We start from the raw sequence: 20,803 nt of genomic DNA, 5'->3' as shown, positions 1-20,803 counted from the left end.
AAAGATTTTATTTATTTATTTGACAGAGAGAGAGAGACAGCAAAAGAGAGAACACATGCAGTGGGAGTGGCAGAGGGAAAAGCAGACTTCCCCCGGAGGAAGGGAGCCTGATGCGGGCGGGTCTCAATTCCAGGACCCTGGGATCATGACCTGAGCTGAAGCAGACACTTAGTAACTGAGCCTCCCAGGCACCCCTGTCTCAAAATTTGTTTTAGTGCCCCTGCTTTGCTGTCCCAGGCACTAAGCACTAAGTTACTTCTGCGTAGCATACCATGGACCATATTTTGGAAGAGACAATCTTCCCAACTTCAGCTTATGGGCTACTTGAGGGCAGGTGTGTTGTTATTTTATAAGAGTGAGCCTTTCAGGGCACCTTGCTGGCTCAGTAGGTGAAGCATGACTCTCAATCTTATGGGCTGTGAATTCGAGCCCCACCTTGGGTGTAGAGAATACTTAAAAATAAAATCTTTAGAGGGTCGAGGTCATGATCTCAGGGTCCTGGGATTGAACCCCTCATTGGGCTCTCTGCTCAGCGGGGAGCCTGCTTCTTCCTCTCACTCTGCCTGCTTCTCTGCCTGCTTGTGATCTTTTTCTGTCAAATAAATAAATAAATAAAATCTTAAAAAAAAAAAAATCTTTAGGGTCCCCTGGGTGGTGCAGATGGTTGAGCATCTACCTTGGACTCCCATCTTGATCCTGGGGTCCTGGGATTGAGTCCCCTGTCAGGGCTCCCCATTCAGCAGGGAGTCTGCTTCTTCCTTTCCCTCTGCTCATGCTCTCTCTCTCAAATGAATTAAAAAAAAAAAAATCTTAAAAAAAAATAGAATAGGGCACCTGAGTGGCTCAGTGGGTTAAGCCTCTGCCTTTGGCACAGGTCATGATCTCAGGGTCATGGGATCAAGCCCTGCATAGGGCTCTCTGCTCAGTAGGGAGCCTGCTTCCCCCCAACCTTCCTGCCTCTCTGTCTACTTGTGATCTCTCTCTCTGTCAAATAAACAAACAAAATCTTTTAAAAAATAAAATAAAATCTTTAAAAAATAGGCTTTTCTACTGGAACTACAGCAGGAAGTCACAGGCTAAATGGAAAGATAGAAGATGATGGTTACACTGAATAAAGGACTTCCATGGGACGCATGGGTGGCTTAGTTGGTTAAGGTCCTGGGACCAAGTCCCCCATGGGCTTCCTGCTCAGCAGGAGAGCCTGCTTCTCCTTCTGCCTGCCACTCCCCCTGCTGTGCTCTCTCTTTCTCCCTGAGAAATAAATAAAATTGTTAAAAAATTAAATAAATAAAGGCCTTCCAGGTAGTTAGAGAAGGAAATCATCAAGCAGGTGAGTAAAGATGGCTTGAGTCATCCCCTTACCTTACCAGGTGAGCTTGAGAAAGAGGAGGCTATGCTTTCTGACTAGGTAACAAGACCAAAGAAAGAACACAGTGATTTTTGGTCAGGCTGATTAGCTTTGGTTCTTCTTAGAATTATTATCAAATTTCCTTATTTCTCTATGGTGACCTTGTATCCTAGATTCTCCAGAACTTTACAATTTTAAATATTTCTTCTCAGGGCATTTGGCTGGTTCAGTCAGTAGAGCATGAGATTCTTGATCTTGGGGTCATGAGTTTGAGCCCCATGTTGGGTGTGGAGCCTACTTAAAAAGAAATAAATAGGGCGCCTGGGTGGCTCAGTGGGTTAAAGCCTCTGCCTTTGGCTCTTGTCATGGTCTCAGGTTCCTGGGATGGAGCCCTGCATTGGGCTCTCTACTCAGCAAGGAGCCTGATCTCCCCATCCCAACCCCACCTCCCTGTCAGCCTACTTGTGATCTCTGTCAAATAAATAAATAAATAAATAAATAAATAAATAAAATCTTAAAAAAAAAAAAGAAAGAAACACATACATAAAAATAGCCAAATATTTCTCCTAAACCAGTGAGAATTTCCAGAAAAAGAGCAGACTACTCTACCTTCAGCTTTTCCAATGCTCTGTCTTATATCGTATCCATGCTCAAATCTGTACCCTTCCCAGCAAAAGACAAACATTCCAGATTTCCAGATGTAAGAATAGCTCCCTGAAAACGAAAGAAAGAAAGAAAGAAAGAAAGAAGGAAAGAAAAAGAAAGAAGAAAGAATTAGGCCTCTGTGTTTGAAAGGCAGTGGGCAGAAGAGGAGGCACAACATCCACATTTTCTTTTCACTACCCTCTGAGATAGAAGGGATCTGGGGGAGCAGTGAAGGGTGGGCTGTCACCAGTGAGACCACAGGTCCCCAGGTTCCCAGAGCTCCCCGGAGCAGCCTATTCTTGCCCTCTCTTTGTCCTTTGGCTGAATGAGCCCACTGGACACCATACGTTTTTTCTCTAAGAATAATTTGTAAGCAACTAGAAAGTGCTCTGAGGCCAGCACCAAGGGCGAGCATCCCAGATTTCCTTCACCCTGGTCCCCAGGTTTTGAGAACCATCCAGAAGCAGAACGGAGTGGTAGGTGTTATCTGGCAGGGCACAGGCAGTCTTAGGTATGTCTGTTTGTCTCCTTACCCTCTCTTAGCTAAAGTCTCTCTGCTGTCCTACCCCATATTCTTGGATTCTTAAGGTCTCCTCAGCTGGCAAGGAAAGCCCAGTGCCTGGGGAGACTTTAGAGGGGTAAGCGACTATGTAGATAGAGAAGGTTTGCCTAGGTGTTTGTGGAATTATTTATACGACTTTGCATGTCTGCCTCTAAAACCTGGCCCTTGTGGTTCATGAAGTGTCGCCATGAATGCCCATGGGCGTGTTACTGTGGCATGTGTTGTGTGTGTTTGTGTGTCAGGGCAGGGGCTCCCCGTGGAGTGCATGGGTTGGGAGGGGGTGATGGTGAGGGCCTGGCTCGCTCCCCTCCTCCTCCATCCCTGCTCCCATCTGGCCTTGATCAGCCGGTCCCTGGGGAGAGAGTCGCGGTTTCGGATGCAGGAAAATGTTCCAGGAAGCGGCCACTGTGCGGGCCCTGCTCTGGCTCCCCCAGCGGAAATTGTTCCAGGAGGGAGGGGGAAGGGAGTGTTGAGATAGGATTAAGGAGGGGTGTGGGTGCTGGCTCTTGGCTCCCCTCTCCATGGGATAAAGCAGGATAAGCTGATGGGAAGCTCAGGTTAGTCAGGAACCTGGATGCTGCTACCTAAATCATTTAATGCAGGAAAATGGAGAGCCAGCAAAAGAAGTTTCCTTTTCTTATCTGCTTCTCTTTCTGTGAAGTTTAGGGATTGGGATCTGGGTGGCTCTTGGGTTCCTTTTCCGACTCTACTAGCATGTACCCAAGCTGGGGACGGGGACACCTGGGTCTTGTCTGAAAGCCGGGGGGGGGGGGGGCGTGCATAGGATTCGGCCCCCTCTTCTCCCCTGTGAGGGGGCTTTGAAGCTTGCATCCAGGACTGGGAGGGCTGCCTAATTGGGATAATGGAGGTTAATGGGGCGCCTGGAGGGGGTGGCCACGCTCCCAGATCAAAGAGGCCAGCTCTTCCCAACCACCACAGCTGGAGGTCACAGCTGGAGGGGGAGGGGCAGGGGCTTCGGGCCAGCCAGCAGGGGGTGCTCTGGCCCCTGGATGCCTGTCCTCTCGAGTCTGACCCCCTCTTCGCTGGGAGCTACTTTTGCCTAGAGAATGTTTGGGCGGGGGGGGGGGTGGGGGGAGACATGGAGACGGGGAACCCTGAGAGTCAGACTCCTCTTTGCGTGGATGTGGGGGTGAGGGAGAGAGGCTGGCAGCCCAGGGTCAGCGGCCTGTTAGCCCCGTCCGGACCTCCGGCACTGCAGGGCCCAGAGGAGGACGCCCGGGATCCAGGTCTCGAGAAAACCAGGGCTAGGGAGGCAGGACTCCCACCGTGGTTTCGGGCCGCAGAGAAAGGGCTGGGCGGGGCAGTTGGGGGCGCTGGCTGCGGCTGAGGGGACAGGGGTACACGGAGCGCCGCCGCCGCCTTCTCCCCCTCCCCCGGGTTGGCGCTCCCTCTCGGGCTCTAATCGGCGCGGCGGCCGCAGCGGGCAGAGTCAGCGCCGCCAGTCTCCGGGACGCGACTCCCAGCAATTGTGGTCGGGACCGCAGATATGCAGCTGCCTCCTGCCCGGGCGCCCGGCCCGGCAGACCCCGCCCGCGCCCCGCCCCCCGGCCGGCCCGCCCCTCCGCCTCCCGGCCGCGCGGGGACACTGAGGCACGCCAGGGTGGCCACGGCCTCGGCGGCCCCGGGCCCGACTGAGACTGGAGAGTCCTCTCCCGGCGTCCTCAGACCTCACGATCCGTCCGTCTGGGGGCAAGCATTCCCGCGGCATCTGGAGCTGGGGCCGAGACCCCCCAGTCCCGCCTTCGCTTGGCGGCTCACCTGGCCTCAAACCTCCGCACGCAGGAAGGGATGAGCCGTGCTTTGAGATGGGGGGGGGGAGGGGGCGTCCGATTGAGGGCGTGTGGGGAGGTGGTGGTGGCTGAGTCCTAAGGACTCTCCTTCACCCGGGCAGGGGAAAAAGGAAGGATGGGGAAGGGTGGCCTAAACCGACTCTGAATTTACAGACAGCGTCTTTGTAGGGAAGGAGGGCTGGTGAGGAGAGGCAGGAACGGGTGCAAGAGAGGAAAGGCCATAGTTAAGGAGGGATTAGGGCAGTGTGTGCCGGGTGACCGGGAAGTCCTCCTGCGAGGCTGGAGGCCAGTCCTCACTCTGTTGGCCGGATCCAGGGGCTGTCAAGAGCCATTCTCAGAACAGAATAGGTACGTCTAGAATGCCTGCGCGTCCCGTGTGCATAGGCACGCACAAACCCACGTGTCAAGGGAAGTCATTCTTGACTGCTCTCCACACACCCCCAAACTTCTCACGTCCAAGCAGCCTCCACCGCCTTCTCAGTATCACCTTTCCCTTTGCTCCTGGGCATCCCCTCTGCCGCTCCAGGCCATATCGCACCTCTGGCTTGGACTGCTGCCACACACTGCTCTCCTTGCCTCTAACGTTGCCCCCCTCCAAACTCTGACAATACTCATAGGCACCGTTTATGCAACGACTACTAAGCGCCAGATGCTGCGGTCAGAGTTCCACATGTATTATTCCTAATCCTTGCAACAACACTGGGAGGTGGCTGTATTATTCTGTTTCCCCTTTCTAAAGAAGAATCGAAGGCATCAGAGGTTATATTGCCTGGCCAAGCTTACACCATAGTAAACGACTGATTTATCCCGAACTGCTTGGCTCTAAGCCCCTATTCCCATCTACTCTCTGTGGCTGGGGCTATCTTCTAATTATCTTTCTAATATAGGAATATTCCCCTATGTTGCCCTTAGGATCAGGTTCAGATGCTTAGCATAACCAATTAGACCTTCTCCACCAGTCTCCACTCTGTGCTCAGTCACACTCAACTTTGAGCATTTCAAAAGTATCATTAATCTCCCAGACCTCTAGGCCTTTGTATACACATTTCTCCATGCCTATGAACACTCTTCCTCTCTTCACCTGGCTACTTCAGTTTCTTGATCTAGTCACTGCTTCTTCCAGGAAGCTTTTCTTGATTGCCCAAACACTGGATTAGATTCACTCTTTGGTCTCCAGTAACATCTAGTAATTACGGTCTCCAGATACTTCCCACTCTTTATGTTAGTCACTGGTTTGTGAGGCAAAGGCTAGGTCTGTTGTTCACAGTTGTGTGCCTGAGCCTAGCTCGCTGTGCTAGGTGCTCACTGAGCCTTTGTGGAATGAAAGAATGTTCCTCGGGTCCAGTCTGCATCTCAAAAAACTGTGCTTCCAAGAAGAATAGGAGCAGGTCAGAGAAAATGAGGGAAATGTGTGTCCAGGGTTTTGAAGAACCATTCCCTTGGGTTGTTCATGCCTAAGGATAGAAGATGTGATCAGGGCTCACCCCAAGTTCTCTTTATTCAGACATTAAATATTTCATGTATTAGACTCCAGGTTATATAGTTTTACAAAGGGCCATGTCCCCGAGATGACCAGAGTCTTAATTCAATGCTACCCATGTGAGACACCCAGCCAAGGCAGGTTCCCTTGTTCCGGAATCAGGTCTCAAGTTTTCCCTTTCCCTCCTTTTTGTCTCCTGCTATTCTTGCTCCTTCCCTTCTAACAGCACTTCTCTTCACTTTTTTAAAAAAATTTTTTAAAAAGTTGCATTTATTCAAGTAATCTCTATACCCAGAATGGGGCTCGAACTTAGGACCCCGAGATCAAGAGTCTCCCGCTATTCTGACAGAGCCAGCCCTGTGCCCCAGATTGTCTCTTTCTGATTCTGATCAGCCTTGCCTGGAATTGCTGTATTATCTCAGGACTCAAATGTCAACTAGGAAAGCCAAGGCTCAGAGCAGATGGGAGCCAGGACTAGCACCTGGAGTCCTGCCTTGCAGCCTTGCTGGAAGAAGGGATGGGGAGAACCAGCAGAGAGTGAGGGAGTTGCAGTAGGCATATAACATGTAAATGTGTATACATATATGTTGGGGAGGGGAGCCCCTCTTCCAAGCTCTGTGCAGAGTTTGCCAGCATCTTGAAAGCTTCCCTTTTGCCCTGTGTTCTCAGCTTTGTCTCCTAGAATTGGATCCTCTTCCCCAGGCACCCTGAGCCTAGGCTCGGAATGCTACATCAAAGAACAGGGCAGTGGCCCTGTCCCAATATCCCCCAACCCAAGGAGCAAGTTTCCCTGGTCACCAGCTCCATTGCTTTTGGAGGGCCCTACCAGATTGGAGGCTGTCTCCCAGGGCCTCTTATCTCTCTCTCCACCATCTGTTCCCTCCCCCCAGTGTCTCCTTTTGTCTTCCAGTTTCCCTGTCTCTCTGTGCCTTCTTCCTTCCTGTTCCCTCTGTGTTCTCTGTCACTGGTGTCTCTCCTGGAGACAAGGGCTGGGCCTGGGTGCTTGGGGGAGAGGGGGGGCCGGGCAGTGGCCAGACCAGGGGCCCGGGACATGAGCGCAACTTTCCAAGCTTCTCTTCCAGGCCCCTGTGGTTGGGGAGCTCCACAGAGGGAGGGATGAGTCAGCGGGCCACAGAGCAGGGGGGGGTCTGGGTGGGGGTGGGGATGCCAGGGTTCCCCAGGGCCAGGGAGTTTGCTGGGGCATCTCAGCTCTGGAGGATACGGGGAGTAAAGGATCTTTCAGTCCCCCCAGGGGTACACTAGAGGTTGCTACACTGGCAGGAGTTGCAAGCAGCAGTTTGTGGGACTGGCAGTGCCCTCCACATCACCCTTTTCCCCAGATTCCTGTGGGAAGAGGGGTTCCTAAATCCCCTCTGGGAGACTTCAGGGGCCTTTAGAGCTGTACAGTTGTGACGCTAGGCCCCGCATGTGTGCGCTATGTCTGCCATGTGCATAAACGTGTGTACTGAGGGGAGTCTGTGTGCATCCCCGGCTGGGAGGGTATTCGAGGGGACTGTGAGTCTGTTTGCATGCGTGCATTCTGCTGTGTGCCTTCTTGTGATTAGGGGTTAGGCCAAGTACCTTCGTATAAACATACATTTCCATTGGAAAAAATATATGTATATATTTATATATTTATATTTATATAAAATCAGTGTGTATTAGTGTGTGTGCCTGCTGACTGATTCAGCTGACCCTTGAGCAACATGGGTTAGAACTAGGGGGTACACTTACACACCAATTTTTTAACAGGACAATACGAAAATATATTTTCTTTTTTAAAAGACTTCATTTATTTATTTGACAGAGAGAGGGATCACAAGTAGACAGAGCAGCAGGCAGAAAGAGAGGGGGAAGCAGGCTCCCTGCTGAGCAGAGAGCCCAATGTGGGGCTGGATCCCAGGACCTTGAGATCATGACCTGAGCCAAAGACAGAGGCTTAACCCACTGAGCCACCCAGGTGCCCCCAAAATGTATTTTTTCTCTCTTTTAAAAAAATATTTTATTTAATTATTTTTAATTTACTTTATTTTTTTTAAGATTTTATTTATTTATTTGATAGAGATCACAAGTAGGCAGAGAAAGAGGGGGAAGCAGGCTCTCCACTGAGCAGAGAGCCCAATGCAGGACTGGATCCCAGGACTCTGGGATCATGACCTGAGCCGAAGGCAGAGGCCTAATCCACTGAGCCGCCCAGGTGCCCCAGAATTTTATTTATTTATTTGCCAGGGAGAGACACAGAGGGAGAGAGGGAACACAAGCAGGGGGAGTTGGAGAGAGAGAAACAGGCTTCTGGCAGAGCAGGGAGCCTGATGCGGGGCTTGATCCCAGCACCCTGGGATCATGATCTGAGCTGAAGGCAGACGCTTAACCAACTGAGCCACCCAGGCGCCTCCTATTTCTCTTTCTGATGGTTTTCTTAATAACATCTTTTCTCTAGCTTATTTTATTGTAAGAATACGGTATATAATAGGATGTACAAAATACGCATTAACCGACCATGCTATGTAAGGCTTATGTTATACATTATGTTATGTATAACCATGTTATGTAAGGTTTCCAGTCAACGGTAGGCTGTTAGTAGTTAAGTTTTGGAGGATCAAAAGTTATATTCTGATCTTCAGCTGTGAGGGGACTGGCACCCCAGCCCTTGCATTATTCAAGGGTCAAAAAATATATATATTTGGGCGCCTGGGTGGCTCAGTGGGTTAAGCCGCTGCCTTCGGCTCAGGTCATGATCTCAGGGTCCTGGGATCGAGTCCCGCAACGGGCTCTCTGCTCAGCAGGGAGCCTGCTTCCTCCTCTCTCTCTCTCTGCCTGCCTCTCTGCCTACTTGTGATCTCTCTCTGTCAAATAAATAAATAAAATCTTAAAATATATATATATATATTCATAATTCAGTGCATGCGCAAGAGTGTCTCTCAAAGTGTGTCACCTTTAGGTATGTATTAGAGTGTGTGTCCATCTCTATTTCAGGGCTTTGATGGTTGTTCACTGGTGATTCTAAGGTAGCCAAACCTTCTATAACAACAACAGGAAAGGGTTAGGAGTCCCTTTGGTATAGGGCTATCAGCAGGAGCCCGGCCTAGGAGGGTGGGAGGAGGGTCGTGGGTGTGGAAGACGGCAGCTTCCCTGAGGAGAAGGGGGCTAGAACCTTCCCACCCTGGCCAGTTTTCACTGTGTCTCTAGCTCACCCCATCCCGCCCCCCGAACTTCCCAAACGATCCCAAACCATTAGAGAGAACCGAAGCAGGTTCCAGAGTCAACCCTTCTAACCTAGAAATCCCACCCTGATCCTTCTAGGGGAGGGAGTGAAGGGAGCGGTCCCTGTGGTTCAGCCCAGTCCTGGGGTTGAGAGATCAGAGAGTCATCATCCCACCCCTTCCTTCAGGGGCGTCCATCTCAGAGCTCAGCATCTGGGTGGCCATGGGCGGAGGCTGAGGGGCCCCCAGGGTGGTGGGGGGTGGTGGATAGAAACCAGATGCCTAGGGGGTTTATACTGGAAGGACCAGAGCCGCAGCCTCTACCCGCCCCTGCCACATGGCGCCTCTGCCTGGGCTGCCCCACCCCCTGGGAGGCTGGGCTGAGGGAGGCCTGCAAGGGTGGAGGCAGGTCCTTGGTCAGTGATCCCAGTTTCTGCCCCTAGCCCCTGGGGGCACTGGGAATGGGGTGTGGGGGTCTGAACCCAGGAACACCAGGTCCTCAGCTGGGCAGTAGGACTATCTTTAAAAAGGGTGTGGAAGAAGTCAGGACCCAGGGTCCCAAGGGAGGCAGCTGGGGGCTTCAGGCAACCTCTCTGCCTGGCTTTGGCACTGACCTTTGGGAGGGGGCTCTGTGTCTAGGCACTAGCCTTTTGGGGGTAACACAGCAGGGACCCTTGTCTCGCATATTTCTGGGAACCTTGCTCCTTCCCGGGTAGGATTAGGGATAAGGCCCCCAAGGGAAGTGGAGAAGGTTGACCTCTGTGCCCCCCACCTCCTCTCCCCAACCCTGCACCTCCATTCATCCTGCCTTGTTTTCTATCCAGTCTCTTCCTTTCTTCCCCAATCTAAGCTGAGCTCCAATCCCTTCTCTCACCTGCCCCCTCTTCTCTATTCTGGAGTCCCCACTTTTCTCCTCTGCCTCAGTTGCTTGCCCGATCTAACTATTCTCAGGCTTTTCTGCTGGCTGTGTAGTAATTTCTCCAAAGCTTCCCCTTTCTCCTAGCTTCTGAGTGGGGGGCCCCAGAAATCCATCTGCCACCTCAGCCTTGGATGCCCCACCAGGGGGAGACTGGGAGGTCACCGGGACACCCCACCACGGGCACTTCCTCTTGGGCAGACGGGTGGGGTGGCCCGTGTAATCATCGGACACAATTATGCGCTATTTATACTCCATCCCCACCCCCCACCTGCCCTGCCGCTTAACCCTCTGCCTCCTCCAGACCTGGGCAGGCCTCCGGCTATTTTCTCTGTCCTGTCCTTCCAAGCCATTGTCTCTATCTTTGTTCCTCTGGGCCTGTTTCTTTTCCTTTTCCTTTTTCCCCCCCCAACTCTCTGTTGTTTTTTTTTTTAAGCCAAGTAGCACCTGGTCTACTGTGGCCCTCTTGTCTCTTTTTCTTTTTATGTCCCACAGCATCTCTTCTGAGTCTCTTGATTGTTTTATTTGTTCTATGTATCTCTGGGTATTTCTGAGTTTTTTTTTTTTTTTTTCCTTATTTTCCATTTGTCAGCCAGTCACCCTGGTTCCCTAACCCTTTCCGCAAATGCTGGGCCCACAGGATTCCTTGGGGGAATTCACATCATGGGGCTGGAGTCCAAATGACTGGTCCTGAACTTTCATCCTGCCAGCGGGTTAAAGGGCACTTAACCCTCCCTGGACCTCTAGGTTGCTCATCCTTCCTCCCCACCTTTTCATCATTATCATGGAGACCAAAAGTAGCAGGGAGGTGGGCACGCAAGGGGAGAAAGTGAGGGAACTGGGTGGGAAGTGAGGGAAGTAAGGAAGGACAGGTCTCCTTTCCTTTGATGGACAGGGCTAGGAGGGGCTGACGGTTACATTGGGGAGTAACTTCCAAAGCAGCTGCAGCTGGCTGGGCTCCTCTGTGGGAGAGACACCCCTCACTGGTGACCTGGGCTCCTCTTTCCCAGAAACTGACCTTAGGACCCAGATTTCAGTTCATAAAAGTTTTGGGCCTCCCTCTCCCAACCTAGTTGACCTTCCTTCTTTTCTTCTCCGTTTCAATGAGAAGTCACTTTTGGGAAGTCCTGCTGCAGCTCTAACTTCAGTTCTGCCTGCTGCAAGAGGGCACTGATGCATGGCAATGACAAAGGGAACTGGGGGATCCCTCCCAGGAGAGCAAGACCACTTAGAACAATCCAGCAAAGGATGGAGATTTGATGTGTGGCCAAGAGGAGCCGAGGGGTGATAACTGGCAAGAAATAATGGAGACCCAGGGCTTATCTTTTTGGGAGTTAATCCAAAGGGGCTGGCTAGGCTCGGGCAGGATGACTAGATCCAATGACCTTCCACTTCCGTCCTCCCTCCTGCACCTTCAATTTTTCTCGAATCAGAAGATCCAGGTTCTGCCCCACAAACGGAGGTAGGCCTAGGTACTACTTTCTAGGAGTGAAACTGAGGCATTGGAAAGAAGACTGGGGAACCCCTGAGCCTGTGCCAAGCCCTCCTCCCATTCTCCGTCCCTCTTCCAGGCCTTGCTCTTCAACCTACCTCAATGACCCTAAAAGTTAGGCAGCTGAAGCCTCCACCCAGAGCACAGCCTCCCTCCTGTCTCTCACCGCATGCACGCACACACACACACACACACACACACACACACACACACACGCACATACACACTGTTCTCCTGATCTAGAGGTGGGTGACTGGAGAAGCAAGCGTCTCTGCGGTCAGCTCCAGGGTCGGGGGTATGTGCCCCTCCAGCCATGTCACTGTGCTCATGTGTGTGTGAGCTTGTCTGTGTCCATTTGTGACAGCGGCCGTGGCCGTGTGGGCAGCGCCGTGTGTGCTGATCATCCTGTGTTTGTCCATGAGTGTGTATGTCAGTGTGTTCCAGTCTCTCTGTGTGAGTGTCGTCCCCAATCCCCCATCCCCCCCCCTGGATCTCTAATTAGTGGTTTGGGGTTTGTTCCTTTTCCCTCCTGTTCCTTCCCTCAGCAGCGCGGCGGCCTCAGCAGCAGTAGGAGAGCGGCGGCGGCGGCAGCAGCCAGGACTCTGGAGTCAGAGTAGGACTGTAGGATCGCAGCCCGAGTGGGAACAGGAGTGGAGCTGGCCTGGGAGAGGAGTGCAGCCCTCGAGGGGCCCTGAGGCCACCCCTTGCCCGCACTCCCACTGCCAGACCTCCAGGGAGGAGAGACCCAGGACACCCAGCCCCAGAGCCCCCAGGTACATGACACCGGGGAGCCCCGGGAGGGGTTCCCCCGGATGGCTTGGGGATTGCCGGGGGCGGGGCGGGGCGGGGTGTGGGACACCTGGGCCCACCGTCCCTTCAACCCTCCCCCTCAGCACCCCCCAGGACACCCTGACAACTTGCCCATGGCCCTACCCTCCTCCTGCTTCCACCCCTTCCCTGGAGCCCTGTTTCTCCTCTCCCGCCCAGATCCCTTCTTTGGGGAGCTCAGCAAATGGAGCAGGAAATTTGGACCCTCTGCCTCCCTCTCTCGCCCTGCTCATTGGATCCGGAGCCTTCTCCGCTGGGAAAGCTGTAATTAGAGGGTGGATCCCTACAGACAGAGAGCAGCCCCCCCACCCCCCACCCCCCAGTCCCTTCTAACTTTAGATCTCTTCTCTCCCATTCTCCCATTCTCCCTCCCTCTCCCTCTCCCTCTCTTTCTCCCCGGCTCGGCTGGCTCTCTCCATCTGCCTGGCTCCTTGGGACCCGTTCCCCAGCCTCAGGATGGCGTCCTCCCTGCTTGAGGTAACTGCCCCCACCGCCCCCACCTCCCCCACCAGGAGTCCAGAGACAGTCCTAATGGCCCTAATCCCTGCCCACTCCACCCCCCTCCCAACTCACACAGACAGTGGCTGGGGTGCTTGTCACTTCTAGGGTCCCTCTGATGAGGAGAGAGGACAGGGCTCAGAGGGGGGAGCAGAGGGCAGGAGGTAGGGTTGGAGAGAGTGGGGCCAGGGGTCAGAGAGCAGTAAAAGGAAGATGAGAGGGGCCAGGTCAGAAGAAGGCACAGACCTCTGAGGTCCACCCTGTACTCCAGCCCTAAGGAGTGGACAGGGATAGAGAGAGGAGGAAGAGGAGGGCTGGGAGAGAGGCCAGCCATGGCAGACCAGGGGAGAGAGTGAGAGGGCTCGTGGAGTGGGCACTGGGCTACAGTGGGCTCCGAGTGCCTTGGGGGTTCCGTCTCCTAGCCTGAGCCTGAGCTGCAACTGGTCTGGTTTGTAGGTGGGCAGGGGCTGGGCCTCTGGGCCAGTGTGTGTAGAGGAAGAGGTGAGCTCTGAGAGAGGGGAGAAGGGCGGCCCCATGCGTGTGGGGGGGGCTGACCAAGGCACTGGGCCCGGCCTGAGAGGGAACCCAGGAGGAGGGCCAGGGTCTGAGGCCGCCTGCCCGGCTCACAAATATTTAGCTTTCAGCCAAAGACAAACTCAGCTCTATTTTGGGAGTGGGAGGCTCCAGGGAGGCCTGGGCCACTTCCCCTTCAGGCTGGGACCCCAGCATCCCTTGCTTTTGGCACTGGGGATGGAGGGATCTAGGGTACCGTGGAGGTCAGGTTTGGGGGTTTGAAGAAATCATTGACTCTACCAGGGGTTCTGGTGGATTCCAGGTGCATAGTTGGAAAGGAAGGACTCAGAGCCACTCAGAGCCACTTAGTACATCCTGAGTTCTCCTTGCTTCTGAGTCTCTGACTCTGTTTCTCTGTCATCATCTCTTTCCTGCTTTCTGGGTCCTTCCACAGGAATTTGGAGCCAGAGAGCCCTCCCTACAGGTCTTCCAGCTTCAGGAGCCCCTCAGAACATCCTATCTCTGCTCCCAGGGCCCTAGCTCATGTCCCGGGGGTGATGGGCCAAACGGGAAGCCAACTCACTCGGTCTGTAGGAGGGGTGTGTGTGAGATGGAGTGGGCATCTTTTGGCACCTGTGCTCACTGGCCTGGGTGGAAGTGTTAGGACATAAGGCATGCATGGCTGGCTTTGTGAGGGCACAGGCGTGTGTGTCTGTGGAGCAGCTGGGCCTTCTGAGCATCTGTTGGTCCAAGCATGGACTGATGTGTGTGTGGAAAGCTGGTGAGTTTGTGACTGAGTCTGAAGGAATGGCAGGCAAGGCAGTGGGGGTGGACACGATGCCCCTCGTCACTGCTCTGTGTCCATTTGGGGGTCCCAGGCGTGGGGCTCTGCCTCCTGCTGCACTGAGGGCACATTGCTATGCCACCCCCCATCAGACTCTATACTGAGCCACCATTGAAACCCTGAGGTTGGTCTTCAGGAAGCTTCAGGACCAAGGCACATGGACATTCCAGGGCCATCCAGGGCAGGGGCAATGTCAGTGGGCGTGGGCACCGTGCCAGAGTTGCCAGCGTGGCACTGGGGCCGGGGGGAGGGGCTGGCCTGGAGGCCTGTTGGAAAGGCAGAGGATTGGGGTAGACTTGGCAAGAGGAGTGTGTCCTGGCATCTGGGCCTTCATGACCCTCACTGCTGGTGAGCTGGAGATACCCCCCACCCAACACAAAGGCATTCCAGTCCCTCCGCCTGTTTCTCCTACTTTTGGGGCACTTGGGCCCTCAACGGTCCCCCTTCCCCACCCAGGCAGCTCTCTGCCTGGTAGGGACGGGCTCTCTGGTGGTGGAAAGAACTTGGAAGTTCCCAGAGGGAAGCAGCTGCTGCCTGATGAGAGGCTCACCTGGGAAGATGAGCTGCAGGGGGAGAGGCAGGAGGGAGAAATGGGGGTGAGGGCCAGGTAGGGATGGAGAACTGGAAGTGGGGGAGGACCCAACAACGAACAACGCGGGCGGAGGCAGAAAGTGGAGAACGGGCACCCGGGAACTTGGGTGCCCAGAGTGGAGGGCCAGTAGGCGCTCGGGTGTACAGTGAGCTTCAGCAGGAGGTCAGCTGGGCACTGTGAGCTCCCTGGAGAAAGGGGGCCGCCTTCCCTGGCCAGGCTGCCCGAACGAGTGAGAGAGCTGGGACAGCTCCTGTTCTTTCTCTGGAGATGCCTCAGTACTTTCAGCATGCTTTTATTGTTTCAGCGGAAGGTGAGGTGGAGGTAGGAGGAAAAACAACTGGAAGGAGGGACTCCCGGGCCCCTGGGAAAGGAATACATGCGATCAGGTATGGGGGCGCATAGGTAGGAGCCTGTCAGGAGCACTCAAGCTGCAGGAGAAAGAAACTGAGGCTGTGGTGAACCTAGCCAGGTGCTCAGTTCTTGGCCTCCAGAACCTGTCTGAGTGGGTCTGGTCTTGCTCCCCCTTCTCTGCCTTCAGGGGCCCTGGGGGCCTCCATTCCAGGGCTGGGGTCTCCTGTTGGCCTGGGGCTGCTTGCCTTCTTTCACCCCTCCTTCCCTTTCCCCAGCTGGGTGGGGTCCCTGAGCTTGGCTGAGGCCCCTGTGGCCACAGTGTGAGGGCCGGGCGGGGGGGACGGCGTCGGCGTTTTTAAAAATAAACCGACCGCAGGGAAACCAACGGAGCCGGGCTGGGCCGAGGGGGAGAAGCGGTCAGGGGGAGAAGGAGGGAGGAGTGGCCTGGTCTGGGGGTTTTCTGGGGCCCAGCATCATGGTGGTTTTCTCTTAGGTAGGAGATCTGTCTTCGTCGTCCTCCTCCTCCCCCTCTTCTGTTTTCTTCCTTCTCTCTCTCCCTCTCTGTTTTCCTCTGCCTTCCTAGCCCAGGCTCTCCCCATCACCTCTTTGTTTATTCTGCTTTCCTCTCTCTCCGTTCCCTTTGTTTTTTTCACCTTTCTGTTCTTTTGGGTTTCTGCCCATTTCTGCCCCTTAATGCCCGTTTTCCCCTCTGTTCCCCTCCCCCACCCTTGGGGCTTTTTCCTCTGTGCCTCACCCTGTGCAAGGGTCCTTTGCTCTCTGCCTCTCTCCTTCACATTTCGTGGTTTTACCTTCCCATTAGGCTTTAAGTCCTGCCCCACCAGCTACCCTGCCTCAGCTTACCCTCTGCTTGGGAGATCAGAGGCTCCAGGGAAACTTTGGCTAGGGAGGACCCACGGCTTTTCCCATAGCTGAATTTCAGGAAGGTTTTGTTGGCTCAATTTTGGGAGTCTGTGGGGTCGACAGGACCTGAGAAAGAGGTGACTGGGCCAGGGAGCAGCCAGTTCGCCCTTGGGGAGCAGTGAAGGAATGATGAGGGCAGAGGCCTCTTGCCACAACCTTAGAACCCCAGATGTAGCTGTAAGTTTGTTCATACACACAGACACACACACACACAGACACACACACACACACACACACACACGCGAGGGACCAGGCAGGTCTCGCATGCTTGGGTTCTTTTTCAGCTTTACTGGGAAGGCACCAATTATATTAGCTTTCAAGAGCCCCAGTCAGGGAACTGTATGGGGTCAGCTTTTGAGGGCATCTTTTTGGGTGGGATTCTCAGTGATGGAGGTCTGTACCAGCCAGGGATTCTGGAAGTTATCGCCTCCTGGTGTGTCTTGAGGCTCACCCAGGGAGGGGCACCATGTGCTCCCAAGGGATGGGCATCTCAGGGTGGTTTGGCCTTGTAGCAGCAGCATGATGGGAATTAAGGGCTTTTCGTGCTTCTCAAAGAGCCCCATGCCCCACGTCTATGTATCTTCCTCCACGCATGGTGCTGGAAGGGTGAAGAGAGACCAGCTATGTGTGTAGGCTACATGTTAGGGGACGCTGGACATGGTGGGGTATGGCCGGGAGCCAATATCTTAGCCATCCCAATTCCTGAGCCTGGTGGGGTGTGAGGACTTCAGGCTCCTCCAGCCTTCCCAAAGGGGTACCAGCCGGCTCCACGAAGCAGGAGGTGCCCACTGCCCGCTTGAAAGACATTCTTGCCTCAGCCACAGTTCTGGCTTGGCGGCAGCTCTGTTCCCTCTCAATGTCCCAGTGTCTCCGTGTCACTCCCTCTTGCTCCCCAGCCTACAATCCCTGCCAAGAGATTCCTTACCAGGGACATGAGGCTGTGGCCTCAGGGAGACGAGGCCACTCGCTGCCTTAGTCAAGAGCTGAAGCAGGAACAGGAGTGGAATATGGGGTAAAGCTGAGCAAATCTGGAGTGGTGACAACTGCAGTCCTCTAATTTTCTTCCCATGTTACTCTTTGAGCTGCATCTTTCCTCTCCAAGTCTCTGACCATGGCCTCTGCTCTGAACCCACTTCCAGGGATAGCACCCCTAATTCTCACCTCACCTAGGTCCTACATCCATTCCCGGCTCTTCTCGTGGTTATTTAAGAAGCATCTCCTGTTCTTCTCAGCTGCCCCACCTCCCCCGGCACCCCAGCAACTCCACAGTGAACTCTGCCTCCTGGACTGGGTTGCTAGGCTGTAGTCTGGACCCGGCTCTCCTCCCCACGACTCTGACGCCGTCTGAGCTCTGTCCTGGGGCCCAGTGTTCACCGGCCCGTCCTCCTCTATCTCCCATCCTCTTCCACTCTTCTTGGACCCCTTGGTTCTACTCTCCACGTCTCTAGAGTTTTGCCCTTCTATCTGCACTTCTCCTCCTCTCCCCCTAAGCCGTGCTTCCCTCTGTCTGCAGGAGGAAGCTCACTATGGCTCCAGTCCCCTGGCCATGCTGACGGCAGCTTGCAGCAAATTTGGTGGCACCAGCCCTCTGCGGGACTCAGCGACACTGGGCAAAGCAGGCGCCAAGAAGCCATACCCTGTGGGCAGTGACCTTTCAGCCCCGAAAACCATGGGGGATGCCTACCCAGCCCCCTTTACAAGCACCAATGGGCTCCTCCCACCTGCAGGCAGTCCTCCTGCGCCCACCTCGGGCTATGCCAATGACTACCCTCCTTTTTCCCATTCGTTCCCTGGGCCCACGGGCACCCAGGACCCTGGGCTACTAGTGCCCAAGGGCCACAGCTCTTCTGACTGCCTGCCCAGTGTCTACACCTCTCTGGACATGGCACACCCCTATGGCTCCTGGTACAAGGCAGGCATCCACGCAGGCATCTCACCGGGCCCAGGCAACGCTCCTACTCCTTGGTGGGACATGCACCCTGGGGGCAACTGGCTAGGTGGTGGGCAGGGCCAGGGTGATGGGCTGCAAGGGACACTGCCCACAGGTCCGGCTCAGCCTCCACTGAACCCCCAGCTGCCCACCTACCCGTCCGACTTTGCCCCCCTTAATCCAGCTCCCTACCCGGCTCCTCACCTCCTGCAGCCAGGGCCCCAGCATGTCTTGCCCCAAGACGTCTATAAACCCAAGGCAGTGAGCAACAGCGGGCAGCTGGAGGGGAGCGGTGGGGCCAAGACCCCGCGGGGGGCCGGCACTGGGGGCAGCGGCGGATACGGAGGCGGTGGAGCAGGGCGCTCCTCCTGCGACTGCCCCAACTGCCAGGAGCTTGAGCGCCTGGGGGCGGCAGCCGCTGGGCTGCGGAAGAAGCCCATCCACAGCTGCCACATCCCCGGCTGCGGCAAGGTGTACGGCAAGGCGTCGCACCTGAAGGCGCACCTGCGCTGGCACACGGGCGAGCGGCCCTTCGTCTGCAACTGGCTCTTCTGCGGCAAGCGCTTCACCCGTTCGGACGAGCTGGAGCGCCACGTGCGCACCCACACCCGGGAGAAGAAGTTCACCTGTCTGCTCTGCTCCAAGCGCTTTACCCGGAGTGACCACCTGAGCAAACACCAACGTACCCATGGCGAGCCAGGCCCGGGACCCCCTGCCAGCGGCCCCAAGGAACTGGGGGAGGGCCGCAGTGCAGGGGAAGAGGAGGCCAGTCAGACGCCCCGACCTTCAGCCTCCCCAGCACCCCCAGAGAAAGCCCCTGAAGGCAGCCCAGAGCAGAGCAATTTGCTGGAGATCTGAGCGGGGTGGAGGGGCTCCAGGCCCAGGGCTGCCTTGCTGGCCTTCCCTGGCCTCGTGGACCACTGCTTGCCCCTCACTCCCTTAGCCCCATGCATGCTGCCCCTGGGGCTCTTGCCAGCTCTCCCCTGGCCCGTTTTAGGCCTGGGTGTCTCCCGGCATGCCTCCGAAGCTCACCCCTCCCTTTGCCCTGAGCCTGTTCCACAGACTCTCATCTCAGGCCCTCACCTTGTGCCTGGTTTCTGCCCTCTGGCTTCCTAAGATCTTCCCTCACCCCTGCACACAGCTTCCCTCTCCTCTGCTCTTACCACCCCATCTCATTTTCCTTCCATCTGGGTTCCTGACACTTTGTTTCTCCAGCTCACTAACTCCTTGACAAGCATCCTTCCTGCTTCCCAAGCTTATTTACCACTATTGCTTAGCTTCCAGGCTCCAGTCATCCCAGCTTCTTCTTCCATTTGCTTTCCATGCTCCAGAACGTTTTTTTGTTTTTGTTTTTTTTACAAACATAATGATGATGATGATGATGATAATTTATTGCCCCCTGGTGGCCTCTTCATTAGGGACCAGAGTTAGGGGGATTGGGGTTAGTGACCTGGCAGGGAGCAGGGTGCCAAGAGGGGGGCAGACCAGTGGGGATCTGATCCCAAAGATGGGGTGACCCCAGGGTCAGGGAGGCTGCCCCCAGGCTTGTATATTTAACCCCTATGTTCCAAGAGAAATGAATACTAATAATAATAATTCTATTTATCTAAGTTATGATGACAGGTCAGGTAGAGTGAGCTGGGGAGGGAAGGAGGTCCATTTCTGCTATGGAAAATTTAAGCTAAGTGTATCTCGGTATAGAAAAAGTGTTAGCGGAGATCTTGTTAATAGAATTTCTATCATCAGGGTCTCAGTTAATGGGGTTTCTCTTTTAATAGAATCTCTGCTAATAGGGTTGGTTAGCTAGATCTCTGTTAAAGAGTTGATGGGGTGTCTGTCTCTCAATTAGGGAATCCCCGATATTCCCAGCCCCAGCCAGAAGCTGTGAAACCTCAAGTCCTATGGAGGGGAGGACTGGAATGTACCCCAGCTCCCTTGACCCCAGAGCAGGTTCTTCCACTGCCCCTCCCATGACACCGTGACCCCATCAGGCTAATCCCTTGTTGCCATGGTTACGGAGAGCTTGCAGCTGCCATCCTAGACCTGCTCTTTGGGGAAGCCCACCTAACAGGAAGAGCACACTGGTTTGAAGATGCCTGTCCTGGAGAATAGGTGGGGAAGGCTTTCTCTGGGATCACATTCAAATAAATCAAGTATTTATTGAGTGCCTATTTTTTACAAGGCACTGCTAGGCTGGTGCCTAGAAACTGCGAGAAAGAAGAATTTATAGAGCTAGGAGGACAGAGGTCCCCAATTTGATTTGGGCGATTGCATCCCCAGGCCCCCAACCAGGGACTTCCAATGCTCCCAAATCCAACTCTGGTGACTTTTAAAGCCGCTTCGTGCCTTTGAATGCCTTTCCTGTGACTTTGGATCCTCTTTTCCTATCTCCTGCTCCCTCAAGGCCCCAAGTTAAAGGGTTAAAGCCGCTGGAGCTTGGGGAGAGGGTAATATTGTGGAAGGGAAAGGATCATGCCCTCATGGAGTCTTTTTGTTTTTTATTATTATTATTATTTAATAAAAATTTCGATTTTAAATTTTGTCCTGGTGAGAAAAGAGAAAGAGGAAGGAAGAAGAGTGAGCCACAGGATTTTTCCTTGGCAAATTGGAGACTCCCCACGGGCATCCTATCCTGCACGTTGGCACACTGTGCCTGCGGCAGAACCCTCGGTCGGCCAGGCCCTCGGGCTGAGGTCAGTCAGTGTTCAAACGCCCAGAGCTCCCCGTCGAGTTGGGAAGGCGGAGAGGAGGTTCCTTCCCCGGCTCTCTCCCGGTCTTTGCTTCCCGACCCCGGCCGGGGTAGGGCCCCGCAGTGACGGCGCGGACTACCGCGCGGCCCCGAGCGGGTCCCGGCGGGCGGCCCCCAGCC

General features: G+C 54.6%; 1 protein-coding gene across 6 annotated transcripts; it reads left to right on the top strand.

Moving 5' to 3' along the window:
• Window positions 1-3,678: 3,678 nt before the first annotated feature.
• SP7 (Sp7 transcription factor) lies at window positions 3,679-20,471 on the top strand. Of its 6 annotated transcripts, none has more exons than XM_032348381.1 (4): window positions 3,679-3,802; window positions 12,003-12,230; window positions 12,735-12,762; window positions 17,518-20,471. In XM_032348381.1, exons 3-4 carry the CDS (start codon window positions 12,742-12,744, stop codon window positions 18,790-18,792), a joined length of 1,296 nt encoding a protein of 431 aa, XP_032204272.1. In that variant the 5' UTR covers window positions 3,679-3,802; window positions 12,003-12,230; window positions 12,735-12,741; the 3' UTR covers window positions 18,793-20,471. The 6 variants fall into 6 exon arrangements, with proteins under 6 accessions (XP_032204272.1, XP_032204271.1, XP_032204267.1 ...); XM_032348380.1 differs by lacking the exon at window positions 3,679-3,802 and adding an exon at window positions 11,610-11,752; XM_032348378.1 differs by lacking the exon at window positions 3,679-3,802 and adding an exon at window positions 15,037-15,053 and having other exon boundaries at window positions 12,184-12,230.
• The last annotated feature ends 332 nt before the right edge of the window (window positions 20,472-20,803 follow it).

This window comes from Mustela erminea, chromosome 6, assembly GCF_009829155.1.
Source record: "Mustela erminea isolate mMusErm1 chromosome 6, mMusErm1.Pri, whole genome shotgun sequence".
Classification (NCBI taxonomy): Eukaryota; Metazoa; Chordata; class Mammalia; order Carnivora; family Mustelidae; genus Mustela; species Mustela erminea.
Note: the sequence above shows the minus strand (reverse complement) of the source record. Positions and strands in the feature narration are given on the sequence as shown.